Source organism: Mobula hypostoma, chromosome 6 (assembly GCF_963921235.1).
Source record: "Mobula hypostoma chromosome 6, sMobHyp1.1, whole genome shotgun sequence".
NCBI lineage: Eukaryota > Metazoa > Chordata > Chondrichthyes > Myliobatiformes > Myliobatidae > Mobula > Mobula hypostoma.
The window spans coordinates 152252246-152271358 of record NC_086102.1 but is presented as its reverse complement, the minus strand read 5'-3'; the positions used below and the strand labels follow the sequence as shown (position 1 = coordinate 152271358).

The following is a 19113-nucleotide window of genomic DNA, read 5'->3' as shown; positions in this document are numbered from 1 at the left end:
GAACCCCTGTTAGAGGATTATAAAACTGTAATTTATTTATTTGGAGATAAAGCACAGAGTAGGCCTTTCTAGCCCTTTGAGCAGCACCATCCAGCAAACTCCAACAACACCGATTTAACCCTAGGCCAATCACAGGACAATTTACAATGACCAATTCACCTACCCGGTACATCTTGGGTCTGTGGGAAGAAACCAGAACACCCAGAAAAAACACGCACATTCCACAAGGAGGACGTACAGAGACTCAGAGGACACTGGGAGTGAACTCTGAACTCCGACACACAGAGCTAACCGCTATGCTACAATGGTGCCCTACCGGGGCATAGATAGGATAGAGTCTATTTCCCCAGGGCAGGGCTGTCTACAAATAGAGGGCACAGGTTTAAGGTGAGAGGGGAGAAACTTGAAGATCTGAGGGGTAAATTTTTCACACAGACGTTGATGGTTATATGGAACATGCTGTCAGAGGAGGAAGTAAAATACAATTGAACAGGTATATGGGTAGGAAGGGAGTCGACAAATATGGGCCCAAACTGTGTAAATGGGATTAACATAGATGGGCATCAACAGGTTCTATTACTATGCTATACAATTCTACGATCAAAAGAACCCCAGGCATTGCAACATTATTCACCAGTCAAATATAGGATTTCCATATATCAAGCAGTAGGGATTTGCTAGGCCTCTTCCTTAAACATCAAATGGTGGTTACAGAAGGGCAAAGTGTTTTGGGAAAATAGCCTTCAACAGCTTCAGAAAGAGGATCACACTCCTTCTGCTGGAAGCTTCAGGTACCTTGTCCAAACATCCTGTATTTCTTAATCAGAATAGAGACCACACCAGCCTGGAGGTCAGTTGCTTCCCCCCCTTTTCCTTCATTGAGATCAACATCAATTAGATTTTGATATATGAAGGAAAACTCTACTGCAGTTACTGGGGAAAAAAGAAAATTGAGCAGTGTCCTTCTCATGCTCTTGACCTGGAGGAATTTTTATCCTTAAATTCCACTTCCACAATCAACTGCACAAGGGGATCAGTTTGGAATGCAACAAGTTTAAAACTAAATGTTGTGGCACAACATCAGTCCATATGAATCGATGCTGCCAGAGAACAACGAATCCTTGGGTGACAGCTTCCAGACAGCAAATCTTTTCAATTATTTCAGTTTTTTCTGCTTGTTCTTTTTATATTGTTTTCTGTACGGAAACTGTTGGTGCCTGTGATCAAAAGATCGCACGCTCTGCTGTGTCCCGAGAGCTTCCTCATGGAGTTCAGAGACAAGAACCCAAAAAGGACCAAGAGCACAAGCTGACTCTTGGGAAAAAAAACAAAGACAAGACGTGGGGTCATGAATGTTTCTATCTCAAAGTGGTGAGGAAGACTGTAGCATCGAGGTGAACATTTCTGGGCCTGGTCAGCCAGCGCTTCCAACACAGCCACATCCTAGGTCCGCCGCCATTGTGACAGGCTTCGGACCCAGTCAGCGAACGATCTGAATGGAGGCCAGAGGGTCAGCGAACAATCCGAATGGAGACCCGAGGGGCAGCGATCAATCCCAACGAAGGCCAGAGGGTCAGCGATCGATCCGAATGGAGGCCAGAGGGTCAGCGATCGATCCCAATGGAGGCCAGAGGGTCAGCGATCGATCCCAAAGGGGCCAGAGGGTCAGCGATCCATCAAAATGGGGGCCAGAGGGTGAGCGGTCCCTCCTAATGGGGCCAGAGGGTCAGCGAACGATCCGAATGGAGGCCAGAGGGTCAGCGATCAATCCCAATGGGGGCCAGAGGGTCAGCGGTCACTCCCAACGAAGGCCACCGTTCAGACTGGGCGCGAGTTCTGAGTCACAAAAGGACTGTTCAACGTTTGGGGGTCGGGAGATTGTTATTGTTGCTGCTTTTTTCTGTGAGGGGGTTGGGGCTTGTTATAGTCACTGTTTTTTTCCTCTCTGCGGAGAGAGGGTCAGGAATTATTATTGCTGCTGTGCTTTTTTTCTGTGGGGATGGAGAATCAGTGATTGTTATTCTTGCTGCCCTTTTCTGTGTTGTGTGGAAGGGGGTCAGGGATTGTATTGTTGCTTTTTTTCGGCGGGGAGGGGGTCAGAGATTGTTATTGTTACTGTTTTTTTCTTCGGGGGTGGGGGATTCTGGGGTCTGCGAGTTTTCTTTCTTTTACTTTTACATGTGTATTCATGGCTATCTAGAGAAGACAAATATCAGAGTTGTCTTGTACGTGCATACTTTGACAATAAAATGAACATTGAACCTTGTATATGGCACTCATGATTAAAAGGCATCGATGGTCAGTACTGAAACATTCAGGCTGGCTCTCCACAATGCTGGCACACATATTTTCATTCCGTTGTAGATCAGCATGCTCAATTGCTGTAGCTTGCTTTGATCAGAATCTGAGAATACTTTATGAGCTAAAATGACTCTCCAACAGTAGTGATTGTTATTTGACAGATAGGTCATTGTGGAATCATTATTTCCATTCATTAACTTCTGTTTTGTGAGACAGTTTAAATCCACACAGATGACACAGTCAATTTGACGATAAATCATACACAGGTTGTTTCAGAAAATCACTGGATCAAAAACACTATTGAGGTGAAATTTACTGTTTTTTCCCCAATAATTATTCAAGAAGGGCAACAAAATGAAGCAAAAGGGTAGAAAGATAAAATAAAAGAAGGGATTAGTGTCTGAGACTATGTCATCTGTGAAAAACACAGATGGATCTGCTGGGTACAAATTCCACAAATGTTCAAAACAGAGGCTTGATTACAGATAACAATTACGTATTTTCTAGTCATGCATCATTATATAGAATTAAAGTCATGATCAATTAAACTAGGAACATAAGCAGATCCACCAGCTTCCCTCACTGCATTTTTTCCATGTACTATCTTGATCTCAAATCAGCTTTACTTAACCTGCTTGTACGTTAATAAAATCTGAGACACAGCTAAAAGAATGTTGCTTGCTTATATTTTGGGTTTCCCTCTTCACATAACACTCTTCACTCACTTCAGTGGAAAACTGTGCCCAATTTAATGCAAGTGGATGCAAACGACTATGAAACAGGCCTGAGAGCAACTCATCCAACCTTCTCATTGACCAGAATATTTATTCCCCCAACTAAGTTGATCCAAATGCTACAATTTATTTCTGGTCCATTTTTATGCAAATAGTTACTCGCCATATAAATTGCAGCTATGGATGTGACAAAGGTATTGGACAGGATGTTCTTCACTGCTACAAATAAACAGGAACATAATAACACACATTTAATCTGGTCAATTACAAGAACAAAGCAGTTTTAAGATGTTATTGATTGAGAAACACAATTGCTATTTACACCCAAAATGCTTAAAGAAAATCAAAACTAACTAGAGATAGAACAATTTTATTTTCTTGGTTGATTTCTGACTAGCTCCTTATTTATTAGCTCCAGAGTTTTATCACTCTGCTCAATCCTGCACTACTCTTTTGAAAATTAAAAGCAACCACTATATTACTCAAATCACTTTAATAAATCCCATGAAGGCTGAAATATGGGGCTTGAATACCAGTTAGGCTCTTAAGACTTTATTACTAATCCCACACTGGTTTGAAACCTTAGTACTTAGAATTTTACTCTATAAAAACATTTACTAATAAATTAACAGTACGAGGTTCCTGGATTGTTTAATTGTTAAATGATTTTATAAAGTCTCACAATGAGTCACGGGTTAACAAGAAATATGCTGTTAATTCAAAAGATTTACTGCAAAAAAAACTGGAACAGAAGCATCTTAGCCTAGATATTTTATCATGTAGAAATCCTTTTGTGCTATGGGACTAAATTTTATCAAAAACCCAATCCTTTTGGCAACCTAGTGTATATTGTAATCTCAAAGAATTTTTCTGAACTGAATACAAGCTCTCAAAATAAATGAAGTACAAATGTACAGTCAGGGCAAGTGCCATCAAAACACATTATGAAACCATGAGGAAAACTACACAGCATTCACAAGATTTGCAAACAGCAGATCTTATACATGCACTTTCAATAAGGGATGAGCTCTGCAGCATTTGCTTCTGGGGAACCCATCACCATGAAAGGAGTTTTAAGTGGTGTTGAATGCCATCTTCCACACCTAGTGCCCGAAAGTGCCATCCTGACCAATGACCACATGCCACACCTTCTTTGCCAAAGCCCCACTTCTGGCCCCCTTCTCCATTCGACTTCCATCCTCCAAATACTTGCTCTCCCACCCCAAATCCCCTTAACCGCCTGATCACTACACTCCAGACCTCCCTTCCCAATGCCCAATCCCCAACACTCTCTTTACTTGAAATCACTGCTGATTTCCTCTCCCATACCTGGCCACCCCAGGCCCAAAATCCACCTCTGACCCTATCTCTCCCCAAACAACCATCACCTCCTAAGTCCCAAAACCCAACCTCTGTCCCAAACCCAACCCGTCCCTGTAGGACCCATAACCAATCTCTCTCTTCCCCCCTCCCCATCACCATCTTCTGTTTTCCCCAAAACCGGCACCCCCAATTTTTTCTTTTCTAATCCAATCACCACTTCCCTCTGCCCCTACCTCCACCTCTGATCTCTCACTGGCTGATCAGGCGGAGTGCAATCAGTAAACAGGTAGGGGACAGGAGACCCATAACCTGGCACGTGGGGGCAATTCTTGGTCCACAACTTCACTCCTCTGCTTCTCCCCTGACTTTCAAAAATATATTTACATTTATAACAGCTCAGTGTTTTGCTTTTAAAATGACAGATGAAGTGAAATGAAAAACAAAATAGTGCCTGTTTGCACGACGAAAAGAAAGTGCTGAATTTCTAAAAACTGCAAACAACTTCTGCTATCATAATCCATCATTCTGACAATTCAGTCATATTAGCTTTCTCAACAGGTATTTCTATAAACAAGTCAGTGACCTTTCACCTTTCTAGTCACCCTGATTAATCGTTATTTCACTTCAATACTGTTGTTCAGTCTCAAAACATCATGTACTGAAACTTGCACCTGGATGCAACAGTTTACGGAAATGTCATGTTATATATTTTCTTTTCCCAGTTTCGTTCCTCTCCTTCTCACCTTATGGCATCTATAACTCTGAGAGGACCAAGTACTCTCCAACACCTTCCCTTATTGCCATCACGTAACGGAGTGTTTTGACAGTGAGCTACAGCAATCCATTTAGTTGCAGAGAGGGATGGATTCGAGGGAACTAGGACAAAGGGAAAAAAACTGAAAATAAAGATAAAAATCACAGCTGTTCCCAGTTTTGCCTCAGGCTAAGCGAACCAGAGATCAATCCTGTGACCTTCCTTGTATGTGTACCTCAGCCACTCTCTAAAAATCGAATGAAAAAGCCCTGCTGGTTATATATAAACAAACTGAATTAACCCCTTCCCACACATCTGCATTGTGGGACTGTATCAAAGCTCATCAAAATAAACCCACAGTCAGAGGAACATCAACGTTATAATGATGCCTGGAGATCTGATGAAGGGTCTCGGCCTGAAACGTTGACTGTTTACTCTTTTCCGTAGATGCTGCCTGGCCTGCTGAGTTCCTCCAGCATTTTGTGTGTGTTGCTTTATAATGTTGTTGTCTGACTGTTATATACAGTGCTAACATGCATGACATACAGTATGGCCGATAAGCAGGGGCGGCAAATCTATGACATAACATGCCACATGGCACACGCAAACATTTCGTTGGCACATACTGCCCCTCGATTCTTTAAGTCCCACACATAATAAAAAGAGATACATAATGATTACCTTTACTGTCAAATGATTTTTTTTTACAACCCAAGAACAGTGAGATGTTTTCACAGAAAACATGTTTTTTTAGATGGTTGCAAGAACACATTGGGGGCAGACATGCATGAAATGGAAGAAATGCAGTTGAGGGCAGCGTTGTTGGTGGAGGAAGGGAAGCCCCTTTCTTTGAAAAAGGGGGACATCTGCTCTCACCTATCCTCCTGCCACCCCACCAGGGATAGGGTTCCTCTTGTCCTCACTTACCAACCCACCAGCCTCACATCCAGCACACAACTCTCCACAACTTCTGCCATCTCCAACGGGATCCCACCACCAAGCACATCTTCCCCTCCCCTAACTTTCTGCTTTCCACTTTCCACAGGGATCACTCCCTGCACAACTCCCTTGCCCATTCGTCCCTTCCCACTGATCTCTCTCCTGGCACTTATCCTTGCAAGTGGAACACCTGCCCTTACACCTCCTCCCTCACTACCATTCCGGGCCCCAAAACAGTCCCTCCAATTGAAGCGACACTTCATCTGTGAGTCTGTTGGGGTCATATACTGTGTCTGGTGCTCCTGCAGTGGCCTCCTGTGTAATCGGTGAGACCTGACATAGATTAGGAGACTGTTTCACCAAGCACTTAAACTCCACCGAGCAGAAGAAATGGGATCACCCAATGGTCAACCATTTTAATTCCACTTCCCATCTGATGTCAATCCATGGCCTCCTCTACAGTCATGATGAGGCCACACTTAGGTTGGAGAAACAACACCTTATATTCCCTCTGGGTAGCTTCCAACCTGATGGCATGAACATCGATTTCTTGAACTTCTGGTAATGCCCCCCCACTTCACCATTCCCCATCCCCTTTTCCCTCCCTTACCTCATCTCCTTGCCTGCCTATCGCCTCCCTCTGGTGCTCCTCTCCCCCCAACCCTTCTCTTTCTCTCATGGCCTTCGATTAGGTTTCCCCTTCCCCAGCCCTGTATCTCTTTCATCAATCAACTTCCCAGCTCTTTACTTCACCCTCCCCCTCCCAATTTCACCAATGATCTTGTGTTTCTCTCTCCCCCTCCACCCGCCTTTTAAATCTACTCATCTTTTTCTTTCCAGTCCCACTGAAGGGTTTCGGCCTAAAACATCGACTGTACGCTTTTCCATAGATGCTGCCTGGCCTGCTGAGTTCCTCCAGCATTTCGTGTGTGTTCATTGGCAATGTGTTCATGAAGGCCTTTTCCAAAAGAAAATGTTCAGATGAGGCAGCATGAAGTCATGTGGAGTCTAAACTGGAAAGTGCTAAATTTAATTTAGATTTTTTTCCCCAGTAGTAACAATTGTGGTCTTCGAAATGGGTAGTGATTAGCCTGATGCTTCAGTTTGCCTGATTTTAATTGGAATTTAGGAAGATTATGAGGAGAGAGAGAAGCGGAGAGACTGGACGCTGGTTTGAAAGGAGTGGCAGGCTGCAAGACATTTATTTACCTAGCCCTTCCACAAAACTCACAGAACCAACAATAAGCACCCCACACTCAACTCTTTATGTTGGATCTAAGAGAAGTGATTTTTATTTGAAATGCAATTGCGATGCCTTTCAATTAACTAGAGTGCCAATGCAGCTTGTGACCTGATTTACAGCCTGTTAAAAATAAACTAACCAATCAAAAGGGAACTGAAAAACTGCACTGCCTTATCAAAATGGGGCTCACACCTGCTTCACCTGACTCTATAATACAATCCAAGAGCTTCTCAATTCAAATCAATGACTGCACAATGTCCTTCAACAAAGAAAGAGGTTCCTCGTCAGCTTTAGGATTAAGATGGCGCTGGTGACGCCCAGCGACTGCTTATTGGTGGCAAGAACAACAAATTACTAAATACCTTATTAATAACTTTATTAATAGCAACCATGGAGACAATGGAGAGGCGAGACCAGTGGAGGCAGAGGCAGGGTCGAAGCAAACTCAATGCGGAGTCGTGGCATCCCCAAGGCCAAAGTCGGATCGATTTAAGCACCGGGTCAGATTGGAAAGGTCAGGTCCGGGCCTAATCGTGGCGGTGAGGTCCAGGCCCCAGAGCGGACCGAGAGCGAGGAACGACCCGATGTCCGGTCAATTTAAGCACTGAGCCAGATTGACAAGGTCAGGGTGTCAGGTCCGGAGGTGAGGCAAGGGCCAGTTCTGCCTGCTTCTCCATGAAGTTTACTCGGCTCTACACTGAACGGAGGCTGTGAGCTGCTCCCAAGGCAGTGACGCCTGCTTCACATCTGTGCTCTCGTCACGTTTACTCGGTGTTGTGATGAACTGAGGCCGCGGCCTCATGGCTTTCAGAAAGTTTCAGTTCTGAAGCTACTTGTTTACTTTGATTGCTTGCATGATTTTTTTTCTCTCTCTGCACATTGGTTGATCTTTTTAAATGGGTCCTTTGAGGTTTGTTTGTTTTGTGGCTACCTGTAAGGAGATGAATCTCAAGGTTGTAAAATGAACACTTTGACCATGAACTCTGAACTCTTCTTGGAGTTCAGACGTGATGATCCTGATGAGTTCCTGCTTATCAAACTTGGAATATCTGACAGTGAAGTGCTGTCCATACTACATCCCACAATAATTAGTCACAAAGCTTGTACTGAAGGATCTATACTCCATGAGGAACAATCTTGAAGCAGTATACCAAGGCCCTGTTCATCATAATTAGTGCATTCAACCAGGCAGACTTCAGAGTGAATAACCAAAGTACTACCAGCTCAGCTCCAATTCCCCTCAGGAGCCCCAGACACATTTAACCATTGCTATGCAAAGATTAATGACACCTACTGATTCAACACTTTGGTAAATCAGTTCAGGGAGTGTTCCAGTACAGAAAGTCACAGAATGTTGGTCTGAGGAAACAGATGAGCTTCTGTGTGACTGCACTGAGACAAAAACCGTAGATGGTTTGTGTGTGTTGCTTCAATTATACTGGTGCCCAAGAACATGGCAAACTGCCTCAGTAACTATTGTTGAATAGCACTTACATCTACAGTGATGAAATGTTTTGAAATGTTGTTGATGAAATACATCAACTCCTGCCTGAGAAGCTAACTGGATCTGCTCCAATTTGCCTACCAGCACAACAGGCCCATGGCAGATACTAACTCATTGAGACCATAAGATATAGGAGCAGAAGTAGGCTATTCGGCCCATCGAGTCTGCTCTGCCATTCAATCATGGGCTGATCCAATTCTTCCAGTCATCCCCACTCCCCTGCCCTCTCCCCATACCCTTTGACGTCTTGGCTAATCAGGAACCTATCTATCGCTGCGTTAAGTGCACCCAATGACCTGGCCATCACAGCCACTCGTGGTAACAAATTTACCACCCTCTGACTAAAGTAATTTCTCCGCATCTCTGTTCTAAATGGATATCCTTCAATCCTGAAGTCGTGCCCTCTTGTCCTGGACTCCCCTACCATGGGAAATAACTTCGGCATTTCTGATCTGTTTGGTCCTTTTAACATTCAGAATGTTTCAATGAGATCCCCCCTCATTCTCCTGAACTCCAGAGAACACAGCCCAAGAGCTTCCAGATGTTCCTCATACGGTAATCCTTCCATTCCATTTTATTTCAGATCATTTGCAGGATACTTTGTTTTCATTGGACTAGACAAGGGGCCTGGATCCTTTATGCTGTTGACCCCCTCCCCCTGCCGCACCCCCTGACTAAGGGAGGGTTAACACTCACATTGGCTCTTTACTCAACCCTGGAACATCTAGACAGTAAAGTTACATATATCAGGTATCCACTACAGCTGGGAAACCAGTACTATTATACCCTCAAAACTAATTAATAAGTTTCAAGATTTGGCCTCAATACCTCCTCGTGCAGTTCAATCCTCAATTTCCTCTCTTGGAGTGGAGACCCCAGTCAGTTCGGACTGGCAACAACACCTCCTCCACAATCTCCATCAGCACAGGTGCACCACAAGGCTGTGCGCTTAACCTGCTGCTCTACTCACTTTACACTTATGATTGCATGGCTAAGCACAGCTACAATGCCATACTGAAGTCTCCTGACGACACAGAATCACATCCAGTTTTCTGATATTGGCAAGCTTCGAAATATTGCATTCAATCTCCTCATCCAATTCATCAATGCACTCCGTGAGTTGCTTGCAACCCTCAGTGCCCAAAGGGCATCACTTGCCACACAGCTATAGTCCTATTTATTCTCTCTCTCTCTCTTTCATTTCCTACCTATCAAGTGTTTCTAAATCCACTTCAATATATTGACCCCAAATCTCACTGCTTTTACAGTGTTTAATAACCTCAGGTGTGGGACCTTATCAAGACCTTCTGAAAAACCAAATGAACTAAATCTACTCGTTCTCCCATACATACTCTACCAGCTGCATCCTCAAAATACTTTGGTAGGTTTTGATTTGGATTTAGAGATACAGCACTTAACAGGCCCTTCTGACACAATCAGCCCACACTGGCCAATTACAGCCATATGATTAATTAACCTAATTAGTACAGGATAGACATGTCCCACAGAAGTAGTAATTCTTAAATGGCAGGGCTAGGCAACTGTGGCTGACAAGGGAAGTTCAGGACTGCATAAAAACCAAGGAAAGGGCATACAAGGTATCAAAAGTGAGTGGGAAGTTGGATGATTGGGAAGCTTTTAAAATCCAACAGAAGGCGACTAAAAAAAACTATAAGTAGGGAAAAGATGAAATATGAAAGTAAACTAGCCAATAATATAAAGTAGGATAGTAAAAGTCTTTTTTTCCAGTTATATAAAGATTAAAAGGGAGGTGAGAGTTGATATTGGACCACTGGAAAATAATGCTGGTGAGGTAGTGATGGGGGACAAAGAAAAGGCAGATGATGTTAGTATGTACTTTGCTTCAGTTTTTACTGTGGAAGACACTAGCTGTATGCCAGAGGTCTGCAAGTATCAGGGAGCAGAAGTGAATGCCGTTGCAAAGGAAAAAGTGCTAGGCAAACTGAGAGATCTTACGGTCTTACATGGACTACATGCCAGAGTCCTGAAGGAGGTTGATGAGGTAATGACAAATGCATTGGTCATGATCTTTCAAGAATCATTTGATTCTGGCATGGTCCCGGAGGACTAGAAAATTGCAAATGTCACTCCACTCTTTAAGAAGGGAGGAAGACAAAAAGGAAATTGTAGTCCAATTAACCTAACCTCAGTGATTGAGAAACTGTTGGAGTCCTTTACTAAGGACGAGGTTTCTAGGTACTTAGAGACTAATGATAAAATAAGTCACAGTCAGCATGCTTTCTGTGAAGGGAAATCTTGCCTGACAAATCTGTTAGAGACCTTCAAGGAAGTAACCAGCAGTGTGAACAAAGGAGAGGCAGTGGATGTCATTTACTTGAACTTTCAGAAGGCATTTGATAAGGTGCCTCACGAGGCTCTTTAACAAAATATAATCCTCTTTGGTGTTACAGGAAATATACTGACATGAGTAGGGGAATGGCTGACAGGCAGAAGGCAGCAAGTGGGAATAAAGGGGGTCTTTTCTGGTCGGCTGCCAGTGACTAGTGGTGTTCCTCAGGGGTCAGTTTTGGGACCACAACTTTTATCCATTATCTAAGTCAATGACTTATATAATGGAATAAATGGCTCTGTGGCAATGCTTGCAGTGGAGACAAAGATAGGTAGAGGGGTAGGTAGTGCTGAGGGAGCAATGCGATTGCAGCAGGACTTAGACAAATTGAAAGAACGGGCAAAAAAGAGGCAGATGGAATACGGTGTTGGGAAATGTATGATAATGTATTTTGCAAAAAAGGAAAAATACTGTAGACTATTATGTAAATGTGGAGAAAATTCAAACAGCAGAGGTACAGAGGGATTTAGGAGTCCTTATGCAAGACTCCCAGAAGGTTAATTCACAGATTGACTCTGCAGTTAAAAATGCAAACACAAAATTGGTATTTATTTCAAGAGGAACAGAATGTAAAAACAAATGGACAATACTGAAGCTTTATAAGACACTAGACAGGCCACACTTGGAGTATTATCAAGTTTTGGGCCCCTTATTGCAGAAAGCATGCATTTTTATTGGGGAAGAGTCCAGAGGAGGTTCACCAGGATGATTCCAGGAATGAAGGGGTTAACATGTGAGGAGCGTTTGGCAACTTTGGGCCTGTATTCACTGGAATTTAGAAAAATGCATGGGGATCTCATTGAAACCTAACGAATGGTTAAAGGACTAGATGAGGTGGATTTGGAGAGGATGTTTCCTCTGATGGGGGTATCCAGAACTAGGGGGTACAGCCTCAAAATTAAGGGGTGACCTTTTTAGAACAGAAATAAGGAGGATTTTTTTTAGCCAAAGAGTGGTGAATCTGTGAATGCTCTGCCAGACTGTGGTGGAGGCCAAGTCCGTGGGTATATTCAAAGTGGAGGTTGACAGATTCCTGACTGGTTTGGCATCAAGGGATATGGTGAGAGCGCAGGTGTATGGGGTTGGATGGAATCCAGGATCAGCCGTGATGAAATGGTGGAGTGGACTCGATGGGCTGAATGGCCTAATTCTGCTCCTATGTCTTATGGTCTAATCCATACGTCTTTGGAATGTGAGAGGAAACCAGAGCAACCAGAGGAAACCCACAGGGAAAACGTACACACTGCTTACAGACAGCGGCAGAATTGAATCTGGTCGCTGAAGCTGTAATTGCATTACGCTAACCACTTTGCAACTTTGGCACCCACATGCAAACACATTTCCTTTTCATAAATCCATGTTGATTTAAGCTAATCCTGCTGCAATTTTCCCAAGTGCTCTGTTATCACATCCTCTCTAATAGCCTCCAGCATTTTCTTTACCGCTGACGTTGAACATGCCAATCTAAAGTAGCCTGCTTTCCTCAGGCCTACATTATTCCCCCCACCCCCCCACAATCAGCAGGAGAGGAGCTGTACCATAGCCAATGTCATTTTGGATGATGGTAACCAATGTATCCAGTTTTCAAGACTACTTCCTTCAGTATTCTGGGATATGGATAATGTACTGCTGTGAATTTATTGACTTTAGAGTGCCACAAATTTCTCCAGCACACATACTTAACTGATAAGAATTACTTTTATTTTCTCCTTTTTATTGGATTTCTTCCCATCAGTTCTGGGAAGTCATTTCTATACTGTTCATGCAGACAAATTCCGTGCTTCTGACATTTCTTTAATCTTCATTGAAAGGTTTGCCCATTTCTGAATGAAAGACTTGGTTTTGCCTTCATCAATTTTTTTTTTCTTTTCACATACTTTTAGAATCTTGTGGTTCAATTTGACAGCTGTTTGAATGTTCCATGTGCCGTGGTATTAAATTTTATTTGATATAAATTCTTTGCCACTGCCTTCGGAAATACAGCTATGTTAAAATTGCCACATCAACGTCAGTATTTGGGTGTCAAGCGCTTTAGTTCTTTTGCAACAAGTGGATCACAGATTAGATAGAGTCATACAGCATCGAAACAGGTTCTTCAGCCCCATTGGACCATGTCGACAAGGAGCCCAGCCATTTGTCAGTGTCTGAGTCAATGAAGTTTGTAAGACATGATCTCCCAAGCATAGAGCTGTGCTGAATACCCCTAATCAACCTGTCTTTTCCGATGTAGGTATACTTATTCCTCAGAATCATCTCTAGTAACTTAACTACCACAGATGTTAAGACGTCTGGCCTATAGTCCCCAGGTTTTTCTTTGCCACCCTTCTTTAATAAAGTCATGGTATTTCCTACCTTCCAGTATATGGGCACCTCACCCATAGGTAGAGATGATTATAAATATCTCAGTCAGGGCTGCTGCATTTTTTTTTGCTAGCCTCCCACAGTTTTCTTAGATAAACCTGGTCAGGCCCTCAAGATTTGTCTACTGTTATATCTTTAAAGACATCCAGAACCTTCTCTATTGTAATGTGGACTACCCCAAAGAACACATAGTTTTTTTCATAGTCATAGTCATACTTTATTGGTCCCGGGGGAAACTGGTTTTCGTTACAGTTGCACCATAAATAATAAATAGTAATAGAAATAGTAATAGTAATATTACTATTAGTAAATTGTAATAGTCATAGACTTTCCTAGTCCAAAAGTCATCACGTCTTGCTCCACAATAAAATCAGAGGAGAAATATTCATTAAGATCCTTGCCCATCTCCTGCAGCTCCACAAATAGTTGTCCCCTTTGGTCTGGGAGGGGGGCCTATTTTCTCTCTCTAGTTACTCTTCTTTCCCTTAATAAACTTACAAAATTACTTCAGATTTTTTAAAAATATTCTTTGCCAAAATTATCTCATATCCCTTTTTTGTTCTCCTGACTTCCTTTCTCTGCACACTTCGGTATCCCTTGTATTCCTCCGGTAATTCATTTGACCCCATCTGCCTCCTTTTTCCTATCCCTCATCATCCAGGGTTGTCGATTCCTACCAACGTTGCTTTTCATCCTAACAGGAATACGAAGACCTTGAGCTCTCACAGTCTTCCCTTTAAAAGCTCCCCACTTGCCTGTTGTCCCCTTGCCCACAAGCAACCTAGTCCAATCAATCTTTGCAAGTTCCTGTTCATACTGTCAAAATTTACTTTGCCCCAATTTAGAACTTGAACATGTCGACCAGTTCCAGGCTTTCCACAACTATCTTAAAACTAATAGAACTTATTTAACAAATTCCACCCCGTCTAATCCCATTAGGAGTTAGGCAGTCTCAGTCTATGTTCAGAAAGTTAAAACCCCCTACCACAAGAACCCCATTATTCTCAAAACTCTGCAAAAATAACTCATTTGTTACTGACTCTTCTAATTCTCTTTGACAACATGAGGATCTATAGCATCATCTCAACAAAGTGATCCTGCCTTTATTATTTCTTCAGCTCCACTCATAAAACCTTGCTGGATGATCCTTCAGTATTTTAACCTCTAACTACTGCTGTGATATTCCCTTTAATCAAAAATATAACTCCCTCGCCTCTCTTTCCTCTGCCTCTATCCCGACTAAAGCACCTGTACCATGGAACACTGGCCTGCCAGTCCAAACCCTCCCTTCGCCCTCTTTCCGTAATAGCTATAATATCCTAGTCCTACGTAGCCATCCAAGCCCAAAGTTCATCCAGCTTACCTGTCAGACGTTTTGCATTGAAATTAATGCAATTTAATCCAATAGGCTTTCCTTGCTCCTGGCCATTATCCTGCCAATTGAGCTTGCTGTCACTGATGTCTGCATCACCTTCTAGCCTCTAATGCTGGGGACCTTACACCTATACCCCTGCCAATCTAATTTAAACCCAACCTAGAAAAAAAGCAAATGTGCATGTCAGGATACTGGTCCTCCTCCAGTTTAAGTGTAACCCATCCTGTCTGTACGGGTCATCTCTGTCCCTGAAGAGATCCCAATAGTTTAAGAATCACTCTGCACCAATTTTTTTTCAGCTGCACACTCATTTGCCAAATCCTCTCATTCTTACCCTCACTAACACGTGGCACAGAAGTAAGCAAGATATTACTGCCCTCTGTTTCCTGCTTTTTATCTTCTTCATAGCTCCCTATATTCACTGTCCATAACATCTCCAAAGGTTTCAGATACTCTGAAGTCTTCTTTGGTGTCAGGCAAGGACTGGTCTCACTTTGAAAGTTTCTACCTGATACACATAGTAAGATAACTTTCAAGTATGAAGAATGTATACGGGCACGTGTAGTTTGACATATTGGAAGTTGCCTTTTCCGCCCCAGATCCTGCCTTTGGACAGAATTCAGATCGAAGACCGTACAAGCCAGACCAGACTGCTCAAGCTCAAAAAAGTCTAGATCCTACTCAGTGATTCCTCAAATCAGATCTACAAACTGATAACATTGCTCAGATAGACAGTGAGAAAGGTTGACTTTGGAATGGAAATAGTTTGACAGCTACAGATAAAGTAACTTTGCAGAGTTCACACATATCCACACTAGTAGAGCTAAGTACAAGGAACATGACACTGATAAGGAAATAATCAATGGCAGCACACAATGTCAGAAATAGAGAGTCTCAAGAGGCTGTTAAATATTATTCTTAGTTCACTATCAGTGAAGAAAATAAAATTGAACAGGAAATCTTGAAGCTGTCAGCTTAGTTCCGAGGTTTGGAACACATTCTTAAGCACGGAGAAAACTAATTTGCCTTTCATTATGTTGAAATGGTTTTACAGGACACAGAATGTGAAAGGGTTGTGATGACTTGTGGGGAAATATCAATTTTAGGGTGCAATTCTCAGAAAAAGCAGTCCTTGCCCCATCTTTAAAACTTGGCACAAGTTGTAGGGAAATTTAACTCTTTCGCCCTCTGTATCCAGTAAATACAATTCATATTATGCAAAACATAATCTAGTTGTAATATGCATGATTGCTAGACAATTCCCTTCTGTTAAACATTTCAGCTCAATGTTATCAGTTTCTGCCCTTAACTAACTTTTAGTTAAAATTGCAATACTCTTGTTTTATAGTATACAGGAATATATACAGTAATTTAAAAAAAACCTTTTTGTTCAAATTGGTTTCAATTTTGCTTTATTGTGAAGTGTTCTATTTTTGAATTGTGCTATAGTTTCCACAACTTTCTTGATCTATAAAATGCATGAAACAATGGTACTGGTAAACTTTCTTCACTTGATAGCACCAGACCACCAGGCTCATCTAATGCTACAGTACACTTCCACGGTGCCCACTTTACTCAAGGAAACATCCACCAAAATCGCTCAATGTCTCCGTCTGGTGGTTATTCAGACATATCACAATAGCATTTTTACCTTGCAATAATGGCCAAACCAAAACATTCTCTAAATAATTTTATTTAAATTTCAGATTAACTGCTTTATGACTATGTTTTATTACAAACTGGCAAAATATCGACATCCATTTTAGGTATAAAACCTTGAACTAGAAAATAAAGATACTCGGATGCAGAGTGGGGGCAGATCGTAAATAACAGTAACATGCCTTAAACCACATATATAATTCTATTATATGGTAGCATATGAAATAAGATGAATATTTATGATTAGGATTGTTTGCAAATTGAAGTTAAACACCACCATTGATTAGTTTGATTCATCTATCTTATTCCCACGTGATAACTTTTATGTACTTAGATACCTGATCACACAACACTGACATTTACATTTCTCAATCACAAAATAACCATTAAGTCACAAAGATTTAAAAAAAACTTACCCCTCCCATCACTATTCCATCAATAAGTGCAATATACGGTATCTTGCAGCTTCCTGAGTAAAATATTGAAGATTTGAATTGTCTATTAATATGCAATAAATAGCTAATGCATCACATTGTTAAGAATACATAATCAAGGCAAAATTTTAAAAAATCGTAATCCATACAGAAGAGATTCCACAGATGCTGGAAATCCAAAGCAACACACACAAAATGCTGGAGGAACTTAGCAGACCAGGCAGCATCTATGGAAATGAATAAATGTAATTATATGCCACCTGCAAGGAATTGTTATCAACCTTCAAACCAGATAGAACAAGCAAACAGAGGCAGGACTGGTGGGGGGGAGGGTGATAGTTTAGAGACAGCAGGTGCAAAATTTTTTTAAAAACAAGGGTTACAGGTCAACATTTAAGTTTGGATGGTTATGTTAAAGCTGTGAAAATATCATTGGTGGAGTTCATGCTCATGAACTTGACTAAAGGACGATTCAGCAATGATCATGCTGCCTCCCTCTTTCTTTTCTACAAAGGCGGTCACTCAGTCAAGGATGACTAGTTTCCCCTTGTGTTTCTGAGATGGATATTGCAGCCACAAGACCATAACACATAGGTGCAGAATTCAGACATCTCACCCTGCAAAAACTTATTTCAGGGAGGTAGCACCATCAATTTGCGGGAGACTTCCGGGAGAGGTGGGATGTCTGCAATAGCGTAGCTCCTTAGCAGCTGGCCAGCTAGTTTAAATAACGTTAGCTATGCTAATGAACGAATGACACCTGTTAAACTCACCTCAACATGTCTTTTACAGTCTTAACCCACCATGGGCAATAGAAAAGTCACTGTTGCAAACAGTGCAGCGAGCAACACTGTCATCATTTTTGACCCCTATTAGGCAGGAGTACACTTTAGTGTAGTCTGGGGTGACGTATGTTTTTTTTGGAACGCTCTGCAATGGTGTGCTCTCGCTCGCGTGCGCGCTCTCTCTCTCTCTCTCGTGGTTGCTTGCTCTCTCTCCCTCTCTCGCTTGCTTTCGCTCTCGCTCGTGTGCTCTCGTTTGCTTTCTCTCGCACGCTCTCTTGTGATTGCTCTCACGCTGTCTCTTGCTTTTCTCTTGCTCACTCTCAAAAAAATTGATTTTGGTGATATTGTATATAATTTGCGGGCATCAGGGAGCCACTATTAATATGCGGGAGACTCCCGGAAGTTCCAGGAGAGGTGGGATGTCTGAAAATTAGGCCCATCAAGTCTTCTCTGCCATTCCATCATGGCTGATTTAATATCCTCTCAACCCCATTCATCTGCCTTCTGCCAGTAACCTCTACTCTGAGGCTATGCCCTCTGATCCTAGACTCACCCACTAAAGAAAACATCCCCTCCACTTTCACTCTATCTAGGCCTTTCAATATTCAGTAGGTTTCAATCTTCTAAACTCCAGCAAGTACAGGCCCACAGCTATCAAACACTCCTCATTAGTTATTCGTTTCATTTCTGGAATGATTCTCGTGAATCTTCTTTGGACCCTCTCCAATGCCAGCACATCTTTTCTTTGATAAGGGGCCCAAAACTGCTCATAATACTCTCAGTCTTATAAAGCATCAGCATTACATCCTTGCTTTTATATTCCAGTCCGCTTGAAATTAATGCTAACATTGCATTTGCCTTTCTTACCTGCAAATTAACCTCTAGGGAATCCTGCACAATCTTCTCCCAAGTCATTTTGCATCTCTGATTTTTTAAATTTTCCTCTGTTCATAAAATAGTCTACATCTTTATTCCTTCTACCACAATGCATGACCATACACTTCCCTACACCATATTCCATCTGCCACTTGTTTACCAATTCTGCCAATCTAAGTCCTTCTACAGACTCCCTGCTTCCTTAACATTACCTGCCCCTCCATCTATCTTCATTTCATTAGCGAACTTGGCCACAAACCCATCAATTCTGTAATTCAAATCATTGACATAATATACAAAAAGAAGTGGTCCCAACACCAACTCTGTGGCACACCACGAGTCACCAGCAGCCAACCATAAAATGCTGCTTTATTCCCACTCGTTGCCTCCTACCAGTCAGCCAATCTTCTATTCATGCTGGTTTCTTTCCTGTAATTTTACAGGGCCTTTACGG

General features: G+C 42.1%; 1 protein-coding gene across 2 annotated transcripts in view; it reads right to left on the bottom strand.

The window, feature by feature from the left end:
• The window catches only part of hibch (3-hydroxyisobutyryl-CoA hydrolase), a 146928-nt gene that overhangs the window by 100010 nt on the left and 27805 nt on the right, over positions 1-19113 (bottom strand). For both annotated transcript variants that reach the window (XM_063051991.1, XM_063051992.1), the window contains exon 6: positions 16981-17033. In XM_063051991.1, coding sequence (XP_062908061.1) covers positions 16981-17033 — 53 coding nt within the window. The remainder of the gene's footprint in view (positions 1-16980; positions 17034-19113) is intronic.